General features: G+C 34.5%; 1 protein-coding gene across 1 annotated transcript in view; it reads right to left on the minus strand.

Annotated features, from left to right (window-relative positions):
- DIAPH2 (diaphanous related formin 2) overlaps positions 1 to 22,613 on the minus strand; it is a 248,566-nt gene that overhangs the window by 109,946 nt on the left and 116,007 nt on the right. The window contains exon 24 of the mRNA XM_086470539.1: positions 15,191 to 15,315. Coding sequence (XP_086326665.1) covers positions 15,191 to 15,315 — 125 coding nt within the window. The remainder of the gene's footprint in view (positions 1 to 15,190; positions 15,316 to 22,613) is intronic.

Below are 22,613 nucleotides of genomic sequence, written 5' to 3' on the forward strand. Positions count from 1 at the left end.
AATTTCCTGTGGAGCATGAAGAAGAAAACTTTAAAAGTAAATAAGAGCACTCAGCTCCTCAAACAGAAGACATAAAACCCCAGCATTTATAAAGCCACAGGTTAGACAGAAGAGAAGATCTTGTCTTTTTTAAATAAAAATACTTTTAAAAACTTGAAAAACTCCAAAATTAGAGCTAGATATTAACTAAAACACTTTTTTTTTCCCCCCAGAAAAAGACAGGTGATGACCTCCGAAGTTAAGGGTTTTTTTTCCATAATTGTTATGCAGAAATAATCCTCAAAGTCCATACACCCATTTTTAACATAGGACAGAGAGACCAAAGCAATTTCTAAAAGCTCTAGAACTCTTGAAAGCAAAACAAACGTTCCAGCCTGACAAAAACAAAGCTTTATTCCCACTGATGAAGTCATCGGAATTTTGAAACTGCTTTTGGAAAAGCATGCTGAGAGGAATTTACTGACACTGCTTGACAGGGGAAAAACATCCTTTTAAGAGAATGGCAAAACGCCATTCACGAATGAAAGAGGTGGACTATTTTGCTTCATCTGTTCTGTAATGGAAGTTGAGAGAGCTGTTAAAAATAAGGAAAAATATGCTTATATCAGATGAAGAATACAGGTATAGATGTAACTTCACACCCAGCATGTATCAGTTATGTGCTTCATGATCTTCCCTCGCAGTTTTTAAGCTCTTTTACACCTACGGCATGTACTTCAGCCTGATGACGGCATAAGGAGGGGGTACCTGGATACTGTATGACAAGACAGAAGACAGGCAAAACGATTCTTATAAAATTACCGAAGAACGTAAATAATTCTCCAGTTTATTATTCTAGCTTGGTAATGCTTTACATGTTACCTTCCTATACTAGTACAGAAGTCATAGACCTTTGCTCAGATGCTTCAAAGTCACAGACCACATTTTTGTCTGGAAACCCATACTGAAAAGTCTTAAAAGACGTCACTCCCTACATGCTTAACGCAGGTGCTTTTCCAGCACCTTTTACAACAGAAATCTAGTTCTTTACTCAATTCTTATCTGTGATATTTTGGTTTAAAAATAATTTGAAACAATACGAAGAGTGGTATTTGTAGCTTTTTCAAATTTGAATCTCTGTCATTTTTTGTGGTGGCAAACAATTAATTAGAATCACTATTCATGCATTAATTAGAAAGCAACACAGAAGACATGATAGTCAAGAATATATCAAACAGAAAACGTTGCAAGAGTAATGGTTTTCTAGTATATCTTCCCTGGAGAACAATTAGATAAAAATCTGTTTAGATGAGTAAAAACAAGAAAGAAAACAACTAAAATGCAGCTAGTACAAACAAAATGATTCTGCAAAATTTGTTTTCCATGTTACATTAAAATTAATTAAATGTGACTTTCAAATAGCACAAAGTATTGACAAATACTGTTCTAACAACAATTAAAACAAGAACTAGTTTTTGATACCTATTTCAGCAAAGCCACAGTAAGGTAGCCACTCCTAGACATATTATACTGGCTTTGGAACACACAATGAGATGCCTTAAACAATAATTACAGCTTTGTGTGCCCTAAATCTTTCAAGGAAACTGCAACCACATCCACTTTGTCTTTGATCATGCAGTTTTTCCTCACTTCACCTGGATTTAATTAAGAGAGGTATGTTTGAGCTGTCAGTAGTACCCTGTTTTAACAAGCTTCAATCAGTAGATCTGATGGTTACTTCATCTAGATAAAGTTTTTTGGTAAAGTGTGGGGAAGAAAGAGAAGTGATTCCTTATATTTCTAGGTTTCCTTTAATGCATCAATGTCAGAAGTCCTCATTTTTTTGTTTTTAGAAATCTCAAAAAAGTTCAGATCAGATATTTCAAGAGCCTAGATGTTCAAAATCAAGGAGGAAAAGGAATGATTTTATGTTACCTGATAGAAAAAGCCTAGAATAAATTTATTCACACTGATTTTTTTTTTAATATGCAAAAAACTGTTGTAATGAAGTGTTCACAAATTCAAGAACAGCAGAAAATGAGTGGACTACACTCTAAAAATGAGAGTCTATTTTTCACCCAAGTAGTATTTCGAATACCAGTCGCATACTTAAAACCACACATCATATATGATTTGAGTAAAATGGTGCATGTCTTTTCCCTCCTTTTTCCTCTCCAGATATGGTTTTAATAACTTATTGGGCAGTTATTTGCTTGGAACTCACCACCGTATGCACAAAAATAGCTTTGGTCCAAATGACTGGGCTTAAAACAAGGAAAAGGCAGGAAAGAGAAGTAATCACTCAAGTTTCTATCTCAGTCAAAAAACACTTTTAACAGATATTTCTTAAACAAATGTTCTGGTCAGACAGAAAAGCAAAGAGGACAACCAGGATCCGAAATGAAAGTTTCCTATACTCAAACACATCACTTTAAAAAAAAAAAAAAAAAAAAAAAAAAAGAGTACACCTTCTCAATGAAATCCTTCCCCTCCAAAAAGTATTTTTAACTTCTTTTTAGGAAGTGGAGACAGGTAGACGGTAAAAAGCAGTTCCATCAACACCAACATTTTTCATAAAGTAATGTTTCATGACAGTTTGGTTTTGACATCTAAAGCTGAAGGAATTTATAGAGTGCAGTCTGCCTTTAATGTCAGATTTTAAAATAAGCACACAGCAATTAGAAAATGGACCTCTAATGAATTAACATTCTAGTAGTACACAATTCTTTTCTAAAACACCTTTTGGTGATCTGGACAAGCACCATTTCCCTGAGACAATTATTCACAATCAAGAAGCCTTTAGTTTTACACGTATGCAAGTAGATTTTTGTTCAAAGAATGTTACTCTTTAGAATCTCCTCAACAAGCAGGCTTTTCCTCCTACATAATTTTTCATGTGTCTATGTAGATTACTGTCAAAAAAAATTTCTCTCACTAGATGCTTTTCCCCAACCTTTTTATACCTTTCTCTCCTTTCTTGTATATAATCCTCTCTCAATTTTACTCAGTATTGGCTTTGAAGCACAATTGTAGATGCAGTCTTTAAGACGGAGAATAGAATGGAGCTCCCCCATGTGGTAAACCTACAGATTAAATCTCACAGATTAAACAACCGAAAAAATCCAACACAAATCTGTAGTCAAATGTCTGGACTTAAACAGATAATCTACAAGAGTTTGTACCACATAATTTACAGAATATATGTTTTTCAATCAATAGAAATTAGAAAAATAAGCTATTTGGAGTTCTTAACGGCCAGCCAGCTACCTGTTACATATCATTAGGCCTCCCCATTTGTAACATTTTCCAATTTCTTTTTTTACTCATACTATAATGGAACCTACAGATTATTTGTACACCTCTGTTCACAGGATTTATAGTGTATAGCCCAATATGAAAGAAATCAATATACTCTTACATCCCTGCACATCAGGGCTTTCCTTCTTAAAAATAAATGAAGATCTTAATGTAGAAACATACTGTCGATTGACAGTTTGCTTTATATAACACTATTTTCATTTATAATTTTCCATGGTTATTTTACTTTGAAATATTAACTTCATGAAAACTGTACCTTAGTCCAGATCAGTTAAAATTCAAAGGATCATTTTCCAAAGCGAGTAGTCATTTCTTTTACTGATATCAAACAGTTGTAAGAGAAATTAATATCATGCACCAAAACATGACACAGTAATAGGTGATTTTCAAGTTCAACCTAAGTAATGATTATACCTACGTAATCCTATAGCTATCACCTGGAATAGCATGGACATGTTTAGTTTGTTTTTTGAAAGATGAACCAAATACAAAAAAATAAAGACAGAATGTATGATAATAAAGGAAGTGGAAAGCTCTTTATAGAGCATTGTGTGTTGAAACAGGCAGAAATACATTTTGCAGATGACTCAATTCTTTCTGCAGACATCTTAATGAAGGCCAAAACAAGAAGGAAAGAAGAGCCCTTTTAAAGAGCAACACTAAGGTAACAAAAAATGAGTCTCACCTCACTGAAAATCCAGAGGAACTGGGTAAATTCACCATCTGGGAAGAAAAGTTCTTCAAAAAAAGCTTCTAATGGACATAACCGAGGACATACAAGCACCAAATTTTAATTTAATTCATACATTGAATATTAGATGAAAAGTCATATGATTTTTCATTACGAAAGATGAGTTATTAATACTTTTCTTTCCTATTTTTTGGCTCAATATGCTTCTCCTTTTATTTTCATCCCCTCCAGGCCCAGTCACTGTTCTGTGCCTGCCCCCACAACCTGACACATCTACTTTCAACTCCATGTAAAACAATCTGCAAACTTACCTAACTTCTTCAGTATATAGTATCTACACAAACAGAACTAAAAACTTGAAATCACCATACTTAATATGCTCTCTCTATGCAAGAAAATACAGAATATAGCAAAATTCAAATTGACTAATTTTCTTCTATGAGGTACTGTGCACATATGATCTATACTGCATTTCCAACTGTCTGTGCTTCTCTGGTTTTTACCTTATAAAATGAGAGAAGGTGACATACAATTCTCTTACCAACAAACTATATCCTCATAAGAGAACGTGTCCACTGCTGTTTTTCTCAAACAGCATCACACACTTTTCCAGAGTTATTCTCACACTATTAAGTCCTGATTCCTGATTACTCTCCAGGGCCCTTTGGTATTTCTCTCCCTTGTGTTTGCATTATTTACTGAATCGCTACCGGAGAATTTAACTGATACACTCTTTGCCTTTTGTTACAGACTCTTCCTGAAACTATTATATAAAAGCGGACTTCACACCAGCCCCTGAAGAACCTGACTGATACAGTACTCTACTAAATATATTGCTACTTATCAATATCCCTTGTTTATGCCCTTAAGACAGTCTCTACTCTGTGAGGCTACTCTTGGCCAAGCACTGAAACAATGATTTACTAATCTCTCTCTGTTGGCTTGTACTGTATTTTGTTCATAAGAGTGGAATATCTCATGATCAATTATGCAAGTGTGTGTAGAATTCCTTTTTCATCAGTGAACATAAAGATATTAAAATACAGGAATATAAAAAAGGGAAGAAATCCAGATACCAAGCAAAAGCACAGCAAAGTATTAGGAAAAAAATAAACACCTGGAATCTTGCCAGATTAGATTTAACCAATTTAAAGTTTTCCAAATTCTATTTCACTGAGCAACATGCAGACTGTATCAAATTAAACAATTAACATGAAATATCTCAACAGTATCTCTGTTACTTGACCGTGTGTAACAGAAAGACTAACAACTCTTTTGATGCATAGTGCACCATGGAGGAATATACGGAATTTCAGCATACCTTAAGGAAAATCTCATAATTTGCATGATGAAAAAAAAAAAAAAAAAACAACACAAAAAAACCCCACCCACACAAAACCATCCCTATTTATTCCAGAAAGCTTCAGTATACCTCACCAAAGCTGAGAAACAGAGGTAGTGAGACAAAGGAGAAGGCTTTATATAGCATGTTTGCTCTGGTTCAAGATAAACCTGCTACTCCACATACCCTGTGAGATGCCCTTCTATCCACACCGGCTGATCAAATTTACAGATTTAATGTAGAAGGACTGACAGTTTCTTCCTCCACTATTTCTCACAGACCTCTTAGTGTCACACTTACTCAGAAGAAATAAAGCAGAGGGCATAAATATGAAAGCTAAGATTATGGTCAAACAACCTTTATTACTCAACCTTTTTCTGTCAAAGAAAGTGTTTGAAAAAAATATGCATAACGTTATACTGTCTCTCAAGTAGTAAGACTGGACTTGACCAAGAAGGAAGATACCAAAGGTTTTTTCTACAAGGTTAAACACATCTTTCATTGGAAAGTCTCTTTAATTCTACAAGGGTTGCAGCTTAGCAACTATGGATGCTCAAAGCACATTAGTAAACGAAAGAAAACAGAGTTTCATTTAAAATGGTAGTATAAAAACCTGTATAGCAATTCTGAAACTATAAAATATAATACCTCCTAGAACTCCCATAAGGCTTGTAACAGTATCATGACAAACTAACGATTTTTTTCCACTAATTTAGGAAAAAGATTATTTGGGAATACAACTAGCAACACTGCCATTTATTGTATTAAATAACAAACCAAACTAAACTGTTTTTCAGTCAGGATCAAAAAAGGAGACTCTTTCTATTAGGACAGTAAAATGACTTGCCTTGTTTGTGCAATATATAAGTTAACTTTGAACAAAGATTCATCTTTCATAGCTTTCATCTGCTTCATATCACAGTAAACACAATGGGAAAATATGTTGCAGGTCTAGAATATTTACACGTGGTAGAAACGCTATATTTAACCTTATATTAATTCAATGATGTCTTCTAACCTTCATGACAAATACCTAGCCATACAAAACACGACACCAGTCACGCAAATATTTCAAAGCAATTTTAGTGAGGGATTAATTTTTTTTTCAGGGTGAAAAATAAGCTAAGTGAAAGGATTAGTAAATGCCACAAGGCCATACTGACATTTCTCAGTGGAAATGAAATTGAATAGCAACAGTTCTATCATGACTGTCACTGAACAAGATGATCACCCAAAAAAAACTACAGCTTCTGGTATTCTCTCTGTGAGTGCTGCTGCGCTGCTCAGGAATGGGATCTTCAGGACGTGTTTCTGTTACTGTGTCTTCTAACTGTAATAGGTCCCAGACGCATTTCTGACCTGCTGCTTACCTAACTTTTAAACTGCTATGTATAAAAAGGCCGGTCTGCACAAGCAGATAAATTTATATGCTGGGGAGACACACTGTCTAAAGACTAAGTAAACAAATTAAGTACATTTGAGCTCAACAACATCAAATAGCAGTCCTTTTTTCCCCTAGCTTAATAACATCAATTGAATATAAATAACTAAACATAGCACAAATTGCCTGTAATCTGATTTTGAACTTGGCAGGGTCAGTTCTTCAATAGGATTGAAAATGCTGAGATGCTACAAGCTTGAACAATTAGCAATGCAAAATGGAAAAAGCAAACACTGTTTATTCATTGATGCCCTGAATTTCCTAAAAAAGCTGCTAGTTTGGAAAAGAAAAGCAGATTACATATATGTTCTAATTCTTCCTATCTTCTATCACAGCACTTTCAGAAGTGGGATTTTCTGCCTATGCTGATGAAATACATCAGACCTTCAGATGTACTTCTAAGAATTACAAGCATGATCAGTTTAATCAAGTGTGTCTTGGTTGCTTTAGCATACCCATTTAAATATGATACGAGAGTTCAGAGATAAAAGGTTTTAAACGTAACCTCTCATAAAACGATTTCCTTTTCAAAAGTGCATTTTAGCGGTTCTTTCCTTGCATTTGGGGCAACATAAAATAATATAAATTTGAGGTGTACATACTTGGTGGCTGTCAGTCAATCAGCCAGGCAACTCACTGAAATCTCAAATCTGACACTCAAGTCACAAATCTAGCTTTCTCAGAGGTACATGAAATTCAAACAGAGCATCCTGGATGCAAAATTTAATGTACACCAATCACATGATTTTTTGGTTTTTTAGTTTGCACATCATGTCAATCAACTATGCAAATTTGAGTTCAAAGCCTACAGAATATGTAGTAGAAGGTGCAAGTTAAGAGCACTTCAATATCTCATTAACAATTAATACAAATTGACCTAAGTCTGTAGTGTGGGGAAAAAAAAAATTATATTCTTATTACTTAAATGCACATTCTACTTCAAAAAATTCCTTGCAACATGAACAATTTATACACTTGGGACTGCACTAGGATAACAGAAATCCAGAGAACTTGAACATCAAACAGAGAAAAACTTGCTTACAGTCAAAAGTAGGCCTACACATTAATCTGTATAACTGCAATCCTAAAGAGACATATGCAAGAAAAAATAAATCCCATCTTAAGTATAAAGTGAATTGTAAAGCAAAAGAGGTACAACATAATAGCACTTATATTCACTGCTCAAAGCACTTTCCATTCTAAAAAGTACCCAGCACATACTAAGAATGGCTTACAAAGAAGGAAAACGTGTTACCTTCAGGCAGAAAGAAAAAGTTTTCATCTTTTTGTCATGCCGAACTCTTCCTGCCACTAATAAGAGTATCTCTAAACCTTGTCATTCTGACACTGTGCCCCTTTTCTCAAAACCCGGATTCTCAGTCCTCATCCTTCCATCCACTGGCTACTTTCCATTCTCCTCTTACTATCCTGTCCTCCAAACTTTCTCTAGCTGATGGCACTCTTGCTTTCCTTTCTGTTATTTAACACATCTGACTAAAACAGAACAATGAAATGATATTTAGGAAAAATATTTTATCTGAATAAATAACCATTATTTTCCCCAAATACCTCTTTCAGTCAAGAACTGCACTTTCCAATGAAAGCGTTCTCAAATGCCATTTTTGTACATAGCAAGAACAAAAATTTATATAAGTATTGTAAGACAATGCACATGTATAAAATTGTCTTAAGGATTATACATGACCTAGAATTTGAAAAATTATCAGATGGTTCTCTTTTCCACTAAGTACCAAAAAATGCCTCTACATTTAAAGAAACATTCAAATACACTCAGGCAATACACAGTTACTTCAAATGTAAGGGTATATACGAAAGTTTGAAAGTAGAAATTTTCCCCCTTTGGGGTTATTTTTGAGAAGCCCCTAGTTATAAGCAAATTCAGATACTGACGTACATTCTCAAGCAGAAATGAAGGCACTAGTGCATTTCAAATTGTTTGAAAAACAAAACCAGGCTTTCCTCAAAATGACCTCAAAATACTTTAAGTGCATTAAGTGCATTATTCTTCCATAACAAGCCAGGAGGAAATCCCAAGTGTTAACAGATGACAAGAGTGTTAATGCCATTAACATTCCTTCAGCACTCCATATCAGTGTGTAAACGATGTTCTGCTGCTCAGTCACTCAGAGAGGGAAAAAAAAAAAAAAGGTTCACAACCATTTCCAGATGCTGAGATTTTGATTCAGAATATTTTTGGTTTTCCCCTAGTGGCCTATTCTAACAGATTCTGCGGTACAGTGGTTCGTACAAGAGAATTATCAGTTGATGTTTACTGCACATTAAATATCTAACGTTCTCAGCACATAAAAGTCCCACACAAACTTCAAGCAGGCTTCTCCCCAGATCATTTCACTACAAGTGAAGTAGACCAAGTAAGGAACTAATAAAACTCATATTTAGTTGTGAAGCAACAGTCATTATTAGACAGAACTATGAGCATAAATACGTACATCAAGTGAGAATATATGCCTTTTCAGCAAGGCATCTTTTTTATTTCATAAAAAGGATTCTGTTTTAATGAATGGTGTTCCTTTCTGAAAATTAAAATTAGTTCACAAATGCCTGTTCTATTTAACGATAAGACGAACGCACACTGCTTTGAAATTTTTTTCTTCCACACTACTTTTTGTTCTTTCATTCATAGCTCCTTAATTTTGCAATTCTTTAAAAATAAGCTTTAATTCTTCACATGCACACAACCAGTTAGAAAAACTAAGTGGCACCATTTAGTGCTCTAGTAGGAAAAAGATTTTAACAAGATCAGGCATGTTAATACCTCTTACTAGGGTAAATGATACAGCTGAAAAACAGAAAAGCTATACCAAATCTTCATTTAGGGTCATAATAGTACATCTAGGATATATTACATAAATAAATTACTGTAAGATTGTTTACAAACTATGTAATCATCCCAAAGCAACGTAGCAAGATGTCATTCTCTCTAACTAGGATAACAAAAAAAATTAGTGTAATGCCCAGCAATCAAACAGCGCACCCTCCTGCCACCCTAGCTCTACCGCTTCTCCCTCCTCCTCCGAACAAAGCTCAAAGCTCCTGCCTATGTTCTAGAGGAACAAGACACTGCCAGTGAGGGGGATGTCCACACGTTGGCAGGGGGGAAGAGGTGGTATTTATTATTTATTATAGTTCTAAATCAAGATTAATTAACTCTGTACAACCATCCACTCATTCCATCTGAAACAGATTTTCATTCTGTTGTCTTTAATCTTTCTTAATAACACTTAGAGTTAAATCCCACTAATCTGAGTATCTTCCTCAATCCTCAACTAGACACATCACTACAAAGAAACCAGCATATACACCTACAGCATGTAAGTACAAAACTCATCGAGTTTTCCACTTTAAAAAAAAAAAATCTTCAATTAGAGGCACAAACATAAATAAAACAAGGAGTAAAAACCAGATTTGTCATAGCCTGTAATTACTTTTCTAAACTGTCGAATCAGACTCCTCAGTGCTACATGAAGCTGGGCTAAGTATAAAAGAAACCCACCACATTTAACATTAAACGGTTTACAATTTGATCTTCAAGTAAAGTAGAATTCTAACCATGGATGAGATCATGAAAAAGTTGTCTCAAGAACCACACACAAGTTATTTAATATAGCATGAAAGAATAGTTTAATCTCTTTTTGGTGGTTTTCTTTGGCAGTTTTCAGGTTTGGGTTTTTTTTTGCTTAATCATACTATACTCTTCTTTCTGTTATAGACAGCTGTAATCCTCATTTTGAGGTCCACTATTTCTGGTGGCCAACCACACAGGTCAGCTTTATGATCTCAATGACTTCAGTGTGCTGTAAGCACCTCTTAAAACTTAGGCAATTAGATACTTATAAAAATCCCAATATAAGGCAGACAAACTAAAATCCTAGCATAACAGCAGGATCACAACTATAAAAGTCACTTCAGAATCCCACAGAAGTATTTCCATACAGTTATCTCAAAAAGTCCACAGTGTCCACTACAAACAACATAGACACACAAAACGCAGAACTGTGCCCCAGCAAGTAGTGACCATGGAATTAAGTTTGAACTGTGTTTACTAATTAAACACAAAGTTCCACTACAATGATGGTGGTAACAAATGTTACGTGTTTTACTCTTCACGCCTATGATGCTACAAAATTATTGAAACACTGTGTTTAGTTGAAAGCAGTATTTCCAATGCATATTAAAACAATACAAGTAAAGACGGGGGGGGGGGGGGGGGTGGAATTCTGAAACTGAACAAGTGAATGTACTTTATTACTGCAGATAAATTTAAGTAAACTGATCACAGTATGACAATTCTTGCATAGAGAAAAACATATCTACTAACAAACAAGTTTCAAAAAGCTTCAACAGTTTTTAAAGTGTCACGATGGCTAGAAAATGAAACCACAAGGAGTCAAATCACCATCATTATGGATATTTGAGAGAAAAATCACTGGTAGAATCTATTACAGATATAGCGGAACTTATACCAGTTGAATTTTTAAAGTCAAGATTGTATACCATCATAAAATACATGTTTCTAGTTAAAAAGAGGATATGAAGTTGATAGTGGCATTATTTGCTGAGACCGTTCTATTATGCTTGAAACCAAATCAGATGATCATACTGTATCTTAGTTATGAACTGCTTACAAAACATGGCACTCAACCTACAGCTACACCACCTGAACCTATTATATTCATTGACCTGGTGAGACCACATCTGGAATAGTGCGTCCAGTTCTGGGCCCCTCAGGTCAAGAAGGACAGGGAACTGCTTGAAAGTCTCCAGCGCAGAGCCACAGAGATGATTAAGGGGGTAGAACATCTCCCTTACGATGAAAGGCTGAGGGAGCTGGGTCTCTTTAGCTTGGAGGAGAATGAGGGGTGACCTTATCAATGTTTACAAATACATAAAGGGCAAGTGTCAGGAGGATGGAGCCGGGCTCTTCTCGGTGACGGCCAATGATAGGACAAGAGGCAACGGGCATAAGCTGGAGTACAGGAGGTTCCACATGAACATACGGAAAAACTTTTTCACTGGGAGGGTGACAGAGCCCTGGAACAGGCTGCCCAGAGAGGTTGTGGAGTCTCCTTCTCTGGAGACATTCAAAACCCACCTGGACGTGTTCCTGTGTGACCTACTCTAGGTGGTTCTGCTCTGGCAGGGGGGTTGGACTAGATGATCTTTCAAGGTGCTTCCAACCCCTGACATTCTGTGATTATAATTGGAAAAAAAAATAAGACCCTCTTAAGCAGGAAGTCACACTGACAAAAGAACGGAACCAATTCACGTGAATATCTGCACAGTTCTAAAGAAAGTGATGTAAAACAGTGTGCTTCTGTTATCAAATTTCTTCATTTAGCTGCCTACAGTCTTACTTTAAATATAAAGTGTTCAGATAACATTAACCCATTTTCCTCAATTCGTAACCAATAAAAATGTATTAAAATAAACTTTTGATATATATCAAATCAGCAGACTGCAGTCAAAACTACAAGATTTTAATTCTAACAGCTTTAATTCAAAGTTTTTTAATCAATGAGGTATATTTACCTGAACATATTACTTCTGCAATATAATGCAACTTTCCAGTTTGTGGAATAGTAACATACTACTCTTCCTATCTTTGTATTTAATTCCTAAAGTAGTTTCAGGCTGTTTTTAAGCACTCCAGAGTTACATCAAGTAGCATGCACCAAGATGAATAATTGTGTGCACTAAATAAAAACCTGATTATGTGAAATCACAAAGTATTCTGCTTAGAAATAGGTCAAGAAAACAATCCTAGATTAAAATGTAAGTAGAATTCCTATTCGTCTTTTTGTCACTCTCAATGCCAAAAACTTATTTGTTACAAAACCTAAAATTAAGAAATTTCTTTCACAATATTTGACTTTATATTGTGAACATTAATTCATTTTATTATCATGGATTAATATTATGAATTGTATTTTTATTGTAATCGATCTCCAATCTTAGTATGACACTAAGCAATACTCCTTTCATATTCACTAAAGAAAGTCTCATCCACAATTACTGGTAAACAGCTTTGTTTATGAGCAGGAACAGGAAGAGAAAGTATGCCTTTAATCATTATATAATTCATGAATCTTAAAACTCTCTACAGAGAGATGATTTATGTTCAGACACGTCTCAAATTTTCTGAAACACTCAAGCAGAGAGATGTTCAGCCTGAAATTCTTTAACTTTCTAATCTCAGTATGTGCTATCAACAACAATTCTTCAACAAGCTGACAGAAACAAAAGAATTACATACTGAAGACTAAGATGTCATTTTTCCCTCCCTTAACATTTCTTCTTCAACCTAAAAAAAAATATGGGAGTGTAGAAAACTTAAAAATACTTAATGATAAGCAGAAACAAATTTCATCACTTGATATAACTGGTGATGATTTTCTAAAAAGGAAAAACACCGTTTATCAGGTCATCTATTAATTAAGAAAACACAAATCCTTAGGCTGAATCAGTTCATTTCTTATAGTCTTACCTATTTTGTCAAGCCATCAAATTCACTAAAGTGATAAAAGCTGTCAGACGTCTCCAGTTCAGGGTGCCTATTTTAATTACCAAGAAGTGGTAAATCTAGCTTACATCAATGTATGTGCACTGAAGCAAGGCTGCTCAGGAGACCTTCAACAATTTTCAAAAATTTCATAGGATCCTCGTATTTTTGCCAAATCAAAAAAGCATTAGTACTTTATTTTTTTAATGTTTTTGCATTGTCAGACAATCTTTAAGAAATTCAGGTGATAAACCGCAGAGCAGAAATTGAAAACCTTACCTACTTGGCTCTTTTTTTTGTACCAAATCACTTGAATGATGCCTATCATTTTTGTAAGTACAGTGAATACATAGGTAGAAAAAAAACAAATGGCAAAGTATTTACTCAACACCACTGAAAAATAATGTATATAATCTATAAAACTGAGCTGTCAAGCTTAAGAAGAAAACACAGTTGCAAAAGGTGCATTTCAACATGTTGGTTTCCTTTATGAACAGAAATGGAGCTTACTCAACAGTGTTCAGCCTATGCACATGAAGACAAAGCAAAGGACAATTACTAGGGAATAATATAAGAATTTAGGATGTGAATGTATCTCAGGGAAATAATAAGCTGCTTTTTTTAATAGCAGAATTGATAAATGTGATTACTAACAAGTCTCTTAACCTTGCAAATGAGAAAGAGTGGAAGAGAATATGTCAGTAACAAGAAACAATTTTCCACTTAGTCATGAGTCGTCTCCCTTAAGCTACTTCTCCGCAGTCTTGTCGGAAACTTAAAATAAATCCATACAGAGAAGATACTAAATATCTTCTTGTGAATTTGTCACTGAATCCATTCAGATGACTAATCCTCCTAAAACTTCCTTTCCAAATATACAGTAGTTAGGAGAACCTCTTTATTACATCCACTTACTAAATGTGATGAGCAGCTACAAATGCCTCTAGACATCAATTCCCTTTTTTTTTCCCCGCCTTTGAAAAACCCACAAAACCATGACTTTGGCCTCGTTGAAGTGAATAAGAACAGAAGTCACACAAACTATCTGAGCTTCTATAAATGCAAAGTGCATTGGACGTGACCATATACCATACTCCAAATACTTCCATATATATAGAACTGTCCTTTGTGAAAAATAAAGCCTGCAAGTTTCTTTTAAAAAAAGAAAAAGAAAAAAAAAAAAAAGGACTTTTACTTCGTTTTTCCTCACAGTTTCGTGAGCTTCTTGCATCTACAGTACACTTTTATTTGTTACTTTATACTTTTGAGCAAAAGTAAAGCTGGATAAATGAAAAGTTTGGAAGGAAAACGTCTAGACAGATATCATATGTTATTCTCCCACAGATCTTATTACTAGTGCTTAAATAACCTACAGTCTCTGTTCCCTACAGAAATAAAAGGACAAATCACTCTTCAGTATAAAAAAAAAAAAGTATTTTTCCTTCAAATTAATTTGTTAAAAAAATTACATAAAAATCATTAACAAAATTAATACTCTCCCCTTCAAATAAGACATCCAAAGCTAAAATAATAAACACTCTCAACTCTACCGCTGATAGTTTTCTAGATTGAAATGATTCAACAATTATCATTAAATATCATTCTTTACGGCAAAAAAACACCATACTACTGTCTTTATGAGCGGTCAATATAACTACTTCCTTCAAGAAAGCTAGGGGGTTTCCACCTTGGAAGTTTGATTATAAATTCCTTAAGGTACACTCAGTTATATGTTTTCTTACATTCAACATGTTCTGTAACGCTTTTCTCTGTGCTAGAATAAAAGCATGGAATAAAAACTTATTTTCAAGTGCTGTATATACTTAACCAGATGATCAGAATGTTTGGATCACCAACGAAGACACGCAAAAAGGATATGCTCATCTTTTCTACAAACTTGTCACGTTCATCTTGTGTTTTAGGGAAATTCTCAATGTCTTTTTCTAGGCGCTGGATCTGATGGTTCATTGAATCAAGGTTGCTCTTCAGAGTCTGAGCTGAAACTAAGAAAAAAATGACAATGAGTATAAAGCTTCCAGATTCCAGAAATGGTATTAGAAGGGAGAAGAAACAATGTCTGTATAAATAGTCTTAAGAAGAATGATTCCATTAAGTAGACTCAAATTTTTCCAAATTACTGCTCATAAAAATCCTACTGTTCACAAAAATTAAGTGAAAATATCTAAGGTAATAATACCAAATCATCATATTTAATGTTGAAATGTCACCACTTAATTCTATCATTAGTTCAAATTATTCAATTTCTATTTAAATTTACTGGTTAAAATTCTAATATTTCATTATTTTAAATCTAATTCAAAGATTAAGAAGTAGCTAAAGTTCAAAGAGATTTTACCTTATTAATGCATGTACTTGGTTAAATGAATGATTTATTAATGCATTTACCCCGTTACAGAAATAATTTAAGGAACAGACATCGAAATAAGATCAAATATTCTTCTTTTATTGAAAAGAAACTGGTTTCTAGAAACTAACATCTGTGAAACCCTCTGTTAACATCAAAGATAGGTCTGAATAATAAAAGCTACTGATAATTAAAAAGTATTAAAGGGCTCACAGTACAGTACCAGGAAAAAAAAAAAAAGAAAAAAAAAAAAAAAAGAGAGAGGCTACTCTAAAGAAACACTGCTTACTCTGTCATATGCTACTTTAATGTAAACTACTATTTCTGTAATTTGTATTAAACTACTACTAATTGATACATCATGAGAGGAAATCTGCACTGGAAATCATGACATCACAATTTTGAAGGTGAAGCAATATTATAGCACAAAGAAATTCCAGAACTAGAGACGCCCCTGGTCAAATCATAATAGTAAAACAAACTGAACAAATAATACAAAGTTTTATGACATAGTCCATAAAGTCCGCTTATCATTCTCAATTTAACCACAAACAGCAATTTGACAAGCACTTCCTCTCAATTTAAAGATGCATTTTAGAACTAAATTCTATCTTCTGCTCTTTGTCTCCTCTTGCATAGTTTACAAATATGTGCTTTCAGTAACAAGCAATCTCAACACCACCTTTCCCCAAAGAGCACTGCAACATTTGCACCATTTCACGTCCTTCCACAAAACTGAGTACTGAAAATTTCAAGTACACTTTGTTTTATAGGTGATTTATATTCTACAAACTACTTAATGTTTAGTGACAGTGCATACAATCCTGGTCAATTCTTAAAAAGGCAGTGCAACAAACAACTTTTGGTATGTGGAACTAGAGGTGAGAACATCCAGCACATTAACTACTGTTTGGTGACTGGCCAAGTCGATGCTCTCTGTTGACTGCAGGCAGCTGCTCTGCAAAGGTAACACCGTGGAGTTGCATCCCAACTAACGCAAGGATTCTTTGTGTCATCAAGATAAGCACGACTTGTTTTTTTAATAGGTTTCCACTTTTTATTATTTTTTGACCGTGTGCCACTTGTCCAAAAATTGCATAGAGTATTTTCAAAAGGATGGTTGTTTTTCCTACTTCCTTGTAATTTAAAAAATTGTGCTGTGACTACCTGCAAGTAGTAGCAGGAATTTGATTCAGAATGGCTTGAAAAACAGTACAAATAAAACACCTGTAAATAAGCTGCTCCCAGTACAAAATCAATTCTATATTCTTTGTAAGTAACGATTCTTATCACTATAACACCACTGATTTAATCTTTCACAAGCATGTTCAAATACACAAGGCACCAATACAGCTGACTATCACAGACATAATCTTGATTTTATTTTCAATGTTAACTATTTTGGGCTGAGTAGCAAAGGAACTACTAATCATGTAATCTTAAAATTATAGGGAAACAGCTTTTTAAGCTTATCTTAAAGAGGGGGGAAAAAAAAAATTCTATACTGACCACAGCATCCTAGTTACTATTAACTTAACATTTGAGAATTAACCTGAAAATCAACCACTAAAGTAGTCTGAATATTAAATATTATTAAAGCTTTTAGGTTGTGGTTGCATTAGTTTAATCATTTGACATTATTGTCAGAAAAGGAGCACACACTTTTACTTGAACTGAAAAAATTGAATTACCATAGTATTTTTACAGGCTGTTATGTAGTTGGATAAGGAGACAAACCTTGCATTGAAGTTAAATGCTAAAACTGAAAAATAAATTAGGAGGATGCAAATGGTAATTTTGTTGGTAAAAAGAACAGCAGCTGTTAAGTAAATAGGCAACATAACAGACAAAGTTTAACTGGTTTCAGCAACTTGAAAATATTCAAACGCATGACTGCTTAGCCAGAATAGTAGTTTATTTGTCTAAAATTTAAAAGTGAAAAAAAAAATTCAGCAAGTAATATCAAATAAGAAGTCTTAGTCTCCGTGATAAAAATGAAAGAAAAGCATTGTCAGTAACTGTTTTATAGAACTAAATTCAGAAGTTTAGATTAGGTGCATACTGACTTTGAAAGTACGAAGAAACTACCCAAGCAAGAAGGCTGCGTTCAAGAGCTCTGCTTCACCTAACTCACTCCTATATTCACACTGAATTATCAAAAAACATTGCAGGATATGCATTTATATGGGTTGGCTTTTTTTGCCTAGCCTAGGCAAATGTACAAGTTTCTGTTCAAACAATTTGTGAAGCTGTTGTTCTGCAAGACAAGCTTAAGATGACTACAGAACAGGAAACATATATAGACTGTAATAAAATATCTGCATTTCCTCCCATAAACCATTTTATTAGGGATTTACTGCTTCAGGAATATGAAGAGCAGGCAACATGAATACCTTTTACTCTTTCAGGGAAAATCATATGAATTTCTTAAAAGTGTCAAAAGGTTTTAATTTATGAAAGCATAAACTCTACTTGCATTTTTTGAAACCATTCCTTAAATGCACATATTAAACAGACTGTCTCTACCACTATACTCCTCAAAGCTGGTGATCACAAGACAGAGGCTTGTGCACCTTCAATTTGTCCATCATGCCACATGGAAATTAGGCATCCTAGTAGAACTAGTCTAAAAATCTACACAAAAGGTAGCAATTGGTCTTCAGTGTCACACAAGCACCGTTCAAGAACTATTACTGAGAAAGCCTCTCTGTAGCAGCAATTACAGTACTATTCCACTTAATGTTGCAGTAGGAGAGAGCAACCAACTAAATCCAGTACACAAATATCTGATTTAAAGATAGGAACAATGAGGGAAATACTAAAAAAGAGGGGGGAAAAAAAACCCTACTGGCAACAACAACCAGAAAAAACCCTCCATAAGCCCCACACACTCTAGAATGAGCAATCCAAAAAAAAGTAAGCAGCCTACAAGAATCACAGAATCACTGTATTAGCAGTAAAGATAAAATATTGGCAACATTTCAAAAGTAAAACAAATCAATAGCAATAAACAACCCACCTCACCACCCACAGCTTTATATGAGTTAAGATCCCCATCCAGAGCAGAAAGGCCAGCATTTAAGAAATGGGAAAGTTTGAGAAGTCAAAAGAATGTCAAATTTGCTGACACAGGGAATAGCGGAGGCAGATGGCATAAACAAATTTAGAAAAGGATTATTTAGATTCATATACAACAGGTTCATAAACTTTAAATGGAATAGGAATAAACATTAAAAGGAATAGGCAGCGATGTAACACTTAATACATCTCTAAGAACATGTGCAGATGGTGGGGAAACAGAGTGAAGGAACTGCAATGTTCTCCCTAAACAGCTTATCTTGCTGCCAGCACTAGACAGAGCATCAGGTTGTGTGGACAACTGGGCACTTAGTACATTCTTATGTCTTAAGTCAAAAACCCACATAAACCCTAAAATCTATATACAGACCCATCTTCAAGGCCAAAGAGGAAAAAAGGCAGTGAGATTTCTCAATCTGTACCAAACTCGATCAGACAGACAGGCCCTTTATTTAGCAATAAGAAAAGGCTGGCTTGCTGCAACTCTAAGACGGAAAGAAATACAGCATCTTTAATACGTGTACCTCAAACCACTATAATAAAAGGATTTATGAGACAAGAGGAAAAATCCAATACCAGAAATTAAACATATATGTTTCAACAAACTAAGGCATTATCACACAGAAATACTATTAACATACAAGACTAATATAAACAATGTGAATATGAAGTTACACGTATTAATAAATTGTCAGATTATTTTTCATGTCAGTGGAAGACCAATATAAGCACCTAGATATCAATACTCTCTCTTCACAAATACTGAATAAAGCTCAGTTAATTATGCATCATTAACTCTATGACTGATTAAAATATTATTTTATATATTATGACTTATTTATAATAGAAATCCACAGTCATTGAAGAGAAGGCACAATGTCATTTTGACATGAAAGATGGTAATTTTTTCTTCACATTACTATTTTCCCTATATTAATTCCTCCTCTTTAAAAAAAAATCCCATCCACTTATTTTGGAGAAAGCAGTTGCACAGACTGCACGCTAAGGAAGGCTTAGTGAATGTCTGGTAGACCACTTTAGTCCTAGAAAAATGCTACAAGCAGTTAATCTCATGTTAATGTCAAACGCTAGCTAGTCCCCACAGTCAAGCTAAGCATTTTATATTTACAGTAATAGTAGCAAAGGACAGACTAATCCTTTCTAAAGTAAGATTGCATCAGACTAAGAGTTCTCCCCTACAGCAAGAGGTGAAATGATACATATTGATTAGGTGCAGTATCTCTTGCATAATAAATTCAAAGGGTCTCCGATCACGATGCAGAGCAGGGATGAACATGTCCACATTTAGTAAAAACTCTAAAGTGAGAGTCAATGATACAAATTACTTCAATAAGCAAAAGCAAGTCTATATGAAGCAAATTAACTAGTGGATTTGAAAGTCTAGACAGTATTTGTACTCTAACTGCATTCTGAGCATACTAATGATTATTTATTTCTCATTGCCTGAGGGAAGATGGAAGTATCTTTCACAGAAGTCTGAAAAACAGTTTGAGGGGAAATGGGTGAGCAAGTACATAATCTGCAGGAATTACAATCATTGATTACTCAATTCATAGCACCGAGTAAGTTTGTATTTACTACAAGAATAAATGTTCTGTTGGAGTGGGGTGAACAGTGCTGCTGCAGTCTGCTTGAGGATTCGCAGCAGCTCAGTGTGCGTGTGTGTATCCCAGAATATGCCTGTATATGTGTCTGCGTATATATATGTACATACATACATGGTAACTATATCTCACAGGTATACATACATACAAACACGTTTATACACATATATTGTGATACAGATGTACCATGATATGTATATCTCACAGGCACATATGGATAGGTACATACATTTACATGTGTGTATACAAACACACACAGATACCTATCTTTCTATCTACCTAGCTCTATGTTACACACCATAGTATGCCTGTATCACATGAAACCAACCATACTTGAAGCTTCATGGCTGAACAGCTTCCAGACTTGAAAGCAATACATGTTATTTAACACGTTAACATGTTATTTCTGAATATTCGTACCCGGAATCTTTCCTAACACAACTATATTGCCTGCAGGACACAAGCTATGATCAATCATGTTGTCACACTTTGATATACAGACAAACCATCGTACTAAAGAGGTAAATCCAGTATTAGAAGCATGATTCTGAAAAGCATGGTACAGATACAGCTTCAGTCAGAATTCCGAAAAAAAAAAAAAAAAAAAATTGAAATACCGCATGCATTATTTCCTTTATCAGAAACCAGGTCTTCACTACATACTAGCGTGTTAGACCTAGAACAAACTTCAACAGTAAAAATAACTCTATATTGAAATATTTTTGCCAGGAAGGACACTGATCAGAAGTTCTGAAGAAGAAACTAGATGAACAGTCAAGACAGGTGGGATCAGACAAACTCTTAAGATTACATCCAACCAAGCCTACTATCGATAACAAGCAAACACTCCTGTTCCCGGAGGAGTGTTTTTAACACAACTTAGGCAGAAGTAAAGAAGTATTCAAAAGCACATTCTTAGGCCAACAGGATCAAAATTTCAAAGCAGAGCCCCCACTACGGTAAAAGAAATTATTATTAAGTTTATAAGCTCAAAATAAACATTAGAAATGCTTACGAGTGGAGGTTTAAACACCTTGGGATCAAAGTGAAAAAACTAGAAAATATCTTGACTAGCTAGGGCACGTCACCATCCTCCTCTTCCAAAAAATGGGTAAGCTTTCTGACACAGACTACTTATGCTTAACAGTCAATACATACAGAACTTTTTTTCCTGTAAACCTTCCACAGATTTTTCCCTGCATCTTTTAAAGTTTAGGAAAAACAGTAAGTCTGCCCAAATGATAATATTTTGTCTATATATTATGACAATGTACTGTAAATTAAAATAGGTAATTTGAAAAAGCTTTAAAATAGAATTTTTAACAGATACATTTCACACATAGATGTGCCTTTGTACTTCTAATTTGCATGCTAAGATTTCATTCACCAGCAGAGTCTCTGCATTTTAGTTGCCTTATCACAACACTGATATGCAATGGTGAAGGAAGGCAGTGACACAGCTATGCTTTATCACTTCAGACTTCTTCAGTCACATCATTATCTTAGTTAACCAAAGATAAAGCAATTGTGCGTTGATTCTATCGTCCTGTTCATCTGAAGCAGAGGTGAACCAGATAAGAGCACCTTGTGACAAGTCCAACCCCAAGCAGCTCTTGGTTTTAGAGTTTAATGAGCAATTCAGTCTAAGACACTAATTATTTTTCAGTCTGAGATGATGTTTAATGAGGTATGTATGTGCAGAAGCTCTACATTGCAATATTGTTCTCCATCTACAGAGGGAAAGGAAGGAGACTTAATCCTTTTCCAAAAAAAAATCTCAACTGGGGTCAAAACCTAAAATCATCACAATACAAGTGTTTACAAATGTATATGACATTTTCATATGTCTATCACAGAAAGAAAACAAGCTAAATCTGATACAATTTAAGAAGAGGATGACACAGATTTTAAACACACATCTGGTAAAGAACTATAGCACACAAGCTAAAATGTTGAAAAGCAAATTTCAGGTACAAACTATGAACAGATTTTCAGCTTCTCAGAATAACAATAACAGCCATCTAAAGTGAGGAAATTTAATTTAAATATTACACACACTGAAGTGCAAATGCCATTAACAAGCTTGCCTTGACAAGTGAGACAGTGGGGGAAAAAAAAAAAAAAAAGAAACATTGCCTCTTAGGCCTAAAATCAGAAACGGCATAAGCAGCATGTTTTCTCTCCTCTGGAGCTGTGGAAATCACAAACAGTGCTCATAATCCTGAAACACTTG

The sequence above is a fragment of the Leptosomus discolor genome, chromosome 9, assembly GCF_034619465.1.
Source record: "Leptosomus discolor isolate bLepDis1 chromosome 9, bLepDis1.hap2, whole genome shotgun sequence".
Taxonomy (NCBI): Eukaryota; Metazoa; Chordata; class Aves; order Leptosomiformes; family Leptosomidae; genus Leptosomus; species Leptosomus discolor.